The sequence below is a fragment of the Tigriopus californicus genome, chromosome 2, assembly GCF_007210705.1.
Source record: "Tigriopus californicus strain San Diego chromosome 2, Tcal_SD_v2.1, whole genome shotgun sequence".
Classification (NCBI taxonomy): domain Eukaryota; kingdom Metazoa; phylum Arthropoda; class Copepoda; order Harpacticoida; family Harpacticidae; genus Tigriopus; species Tigriopus californicus.
The window spans coordinates 14,391,602-14,395,671 of NC_081441.1; the positions used below are offsets into that span (position 1 = coordinate 14,391,602).

The 4,070-nt window shown below is 42.8% G+C and overlaps 2 protein-coding genes across 2 annotated transcripts in view; one reads left to right on the top strand and one right to left on the bottom strand.

Moving 5' to 3' along the window:
• The window catches only part of LOC131877221 (uncharacterized), a gene marked incomplete in the record, with an annotated part of 3,292 nt that extends 1,714 nt beyond the window's left edge, over positions 1-1,578 (top strand). The window contains 1 exon segment of the mRNA XM_059222829.1: positions 1-1,578. Within this exon segment, the coding sequence (XP_059078812.1) occupies positions 1-1,530 (1,530 nt within the window).
• The window catches only part of LOC131877222 (uncharacterized), a gene marked incomplete at its 3' end in the record, with an annotated part of 12,737 nt that extends 10,328 nt beyond the window's left edge, over positions 1-2,409 (bottom strand). Inside the window, 1 exon segment of the mRNA XM_059222831.1 lies at positions 2,245-2,409. Coding sequence (XP_059078814.1) covers positions 2,245-2,279 — 35 coding nt within the window.
• Positions 2,410-4,070: the final 1,661 nt, after the last annotated feature.

The window sequence follows — 4,070 nt, forward strand, 5'->3', positions numbered from 1 at the left end:
AAAGACATTTTGGGAGCGTTTCCCATCTTGGACGATCGCGTGAAAAAGCTTCTTTCGGATGGAACGCATCCGGTATTCAACTTCAGGCTTAAAGAAGACCAAGCACCAACGACAAAGGTTGAGGTTAAGACGGAACCGAAAAGTGAAACAGATCAGGTTAACAGTGCCAAAGTCCCCGAACCATTCCATTGTCGGTACTGTGAACGGAAGTTCACTTCGATGAAAGGTTGGGACGCTCACTTAGAATCGAGCCATTCGGCCAACCTTCCCTTTTTGTGCCCGGTGCAAGGTTGTCACCAATGCTATCGAACGAAAACCTCCCTGATGTGTCACATTAAGCTTTGTCAGAAGAATATTCAAGTGCATGAAAACTCTGACCTTCCGAAAGAAAAAATTGCCCCCGTTGTGAAACGGCCCGCTTCCTTGGAGCCCGTTACTCATGACCATCCCGATATCGAGGTTAAAATTGAGATCATCACCGATCCTATAGAAGAAGAATTGCCATCGAAGAGAAGACGTTCCAAGAGAGTGATCCATAGTCCCGTGGACACGCCCCTTATTTCAGATATTGAAGCCAAGGCTGGTTCTGCTTTAAAAGAACAAGATGAGGCTGAAACTGGCGTGAACGGACCGAAATCAAAGAGGAAACGCCAATCGAGTGGAAAGAAAGAGGCTGAAGCAACAACCAAGAGTGGAAAAAGGACCCGAAAGAGCACATCCACGACCAATTCAGATGTAGAGACTCCATCGGCCAATAGCAATTCCTTAGAAAAGGATGATGGTTCTACCCCATCAAGACCAGAGTACAACAACAAGTCCTCGAGACGACAAAAACATCCGCAAGTCTCGTTCACGTCTAGTTTAAAAGATTTCTTTGTCACCATTTTTGCGTACATGAAAACCCAGAAAGTACTGATCAAGAAGAGCTCCGGGTGGTCTGTGAATTGGAACCACGGTTCTCTACGAAAGATTGAAGATAAGGTAGATGCGGACAAGTACCAATTGCACACGGTGTTTATGTCAGATATTCAGGATTTTTGTTCCGAACTGAAGCGCTCCGCGGACGGACCGAATAAAGAATTGACGGAGGACTTTGCCACCAAACTAAGTGAATATTGTATCGAAGAGATGGCTTGGCGTGTGGATTACCTAAATGCCCTTGAACTTCAGATCAACCCGCTTTTGTCCGGCGATCCCAAGGTGATGTTTCAGCATGTTTTAAAGAAGATTTTGGAAGATCACGTCCTCGTCTTACGATCCTCTGCCAACTTCCAAAAACCCGTAGATCGGAAAGCTTTCCCCGATTATTATGATATAATTCAATCACCCATGTGCCTAAATGATATTCAAGGCAAGATCAATGGCGGCAAGTACACGTGTAAAAATGAGTTCCTTGAGGATTTCAAATTGATCCTGAGTAATAGCATCACGTACAACGGCCGAACATCCGAATACACACAAACCGCCAAGGAGACTGTGGATGTGGTTAAAAAGGCCTTGGCCTCGTATCAGAAGTACTTGAAGGACTGATTTTTTTTTCAGCCTAATAAATACCGACTGAGCTTTTACAACTGCTAATATTTTGATTTAATTTTGAAAACCTAGTCAATAGCAAAACGCGGTTCAAATGAATGCAAAATTGACAATTAACGTTAGGGAGTAATGGTAATTAAATTGAAGTATTAGCTGCAAAAATTTGACATTTTGTTACATTCATTACTCAAATTTCAAAAATGTTCATCCACTTCTCCCTGTTGTTGCTGAATTGTAATGAGAGATACTACGGGTTGTTCAAATGCTCGGAAGCTTCCCGTTTTGTGGGATTGTGTCCAAGTTGCGGTTCAAGTTCCGCAACATTATTAGGTGGTTACTCTTGGTCGGAATCACAGATCCTGTCGTAGGCTTCCCACGCTACACGTAAAATGGGTTACGTTCTGCACGTCGGAGTGCGCTCGTTTAGCGTTTGAGAGCCAACCTTCCCCAAATTATACTTAAATATAATTCGTTTGAGCTGAATTTGTCAAAAGCTTTGTTGGATTTTTATCTTTGATAATGCAATGAGCTTGTCGCCTTTTCGTTCACCCCATTTGATACTAAGTTTGTTTAGCATTCAAGCGTGGTTGCATTGCTGGCTTGGCGTTAATAACCACTTTTATTGTTGAAGGGGAAATCATTTGCTCCCTGAGCCGCAATTAATCAGATACCCAATCCGGTTTCGAATTACAAGAACAGAGTGTCACTCACCTTTCCGTGCTTGCAAAGATAGGTGTTCTGACCATAATGTGATCTTATATTTGATTGATCTGCTGTGCAAAAAACGAAGGGCCAACTAATGAACAACAGCCAACTTTAGTATATTCCCAAGCGCTGAACGTGCTTTTTTAGTTTGTCATAGACGTAAAACTGGTTATGGTTAGAATTCACTCAGAAATGTGTTTCGTGAATGAAGCCCACCACCATCTCTTTCATTTTTTTTATTTCATTTCTACTTCATAGACCTCGTATCCTAAATAAGGAGAGTGGTTTTAGTACAGGGACAGCTAGGCTAGAGAAACTATTAGCGTAGTTTGCAACGCATCGTGATTCCAAATATTTGGCTAGATTACTAAATGAGTGTTAATAAGATAGATATGAAATAATATTGTAATTGAAAAGCAAATCAACAAGGGACTACAGAGTACTTAAAGACCGATTTGGTTTGGTGCTTGACTTGATCACCATACTCTTATTTTGTACAATCATTTTATAAGCTATACGGTCTTCATTTCATTGTTTAAGAGTAGAAACTGCTCATGGACACAATCAAATCATGTGATAGTACACGAATGGTTTGGTTCCTGAACTTGCCAATTCCCAAGCGTCTCACACCTGGCGAGTAAGATCATCAAGATGTACTTCAAATCTTTCGGCGATTGATTAACGATGGATTTTTGATTGAAACCTTGCTTCTTCCTTGGTTGAAGTAAGCTACATGTTTAACATTTCAGCAATGTATGTCTGTATTTGAATTACTACATGTAGTAATAGACGTCCAGTTGATCGTCTCAAAGAATTCGTTGAGGCATTTCCTGTTCAAGAAAAGGGGGAAAAAATAAAACCTGAACTCGTGCTTGTATTAACATCTTTGGAACGATCACCTGGGCTCGAACTTGATTCCATGCATGCTGGTTGCAAAGTCAGGTTCGACCGAGTGCGTTCACTGCCATGGGGTCCCTCCTCTCCTTTTTCATCCAGTAAAATTGCTCCTCCGAGCAAATACAACGGAAAACAACGGCGTTTCTGTAAGGAAAAGAGCGGGTCCAAAGTCTACGGACATGGAGTAAATATTTAAAAGTCCGAGTCTGATCCCAGAGAAATTTGATCGGGATGCTCTGTTCCCCACAACTCAATCAAGACCGGGTACCAGGAATTCGTTTAGATTTCCAGGATCTCTGCATGAATGAATCAGCGATCGTGGTGCACTGAAGGACTGGAGTGTTGTACATCGAATATGGACAGAGGTATGTTTAGAAGCAGTGAACCACAGTGTCGTGGTTGTTGTGCTGGATGGACAAAGAGTGCACCCCACATGAACAGTGTTGGCGCGTTCGAGTCCGGGACGCTAGCAGTTATTTTCAGCATGCATACATATAGTCCACTGGATATACCAGACGGAGGTGAGGAGTGCTAGCGTTCCTTTGCAAGCCTAGTGATTAGGGCAGAGCAGAGCTACTGAAGAACCAAGGTATAACAACTACTACACTACCTTGTAGGTACTCTTCTAGAGAGGGAGTGTGAGGCTTTGGCAACAACAATTCTAAAACAGGTGGTCCTGAATAGTGAGGAGCATGAATTAGATTTTAAAGAGTACAAACACACAATGGTGCCATACAACCCCAGAGTGATCTCAACCGCGTGTTTACTTTTACTGCTCCTAGTGTGCTCGTGCCACGCGCAACGACCAAGTTGCCTCCAAAATCTCCGGGTCACAGGTTCCTCACCCACAGCAATCTCGTTAGGATGGGACTACAATTGTGGTGAGGGTGCTCTCTTCAAGGTCTATTATGAGCATATGGAGTGGAAGGCTTGTC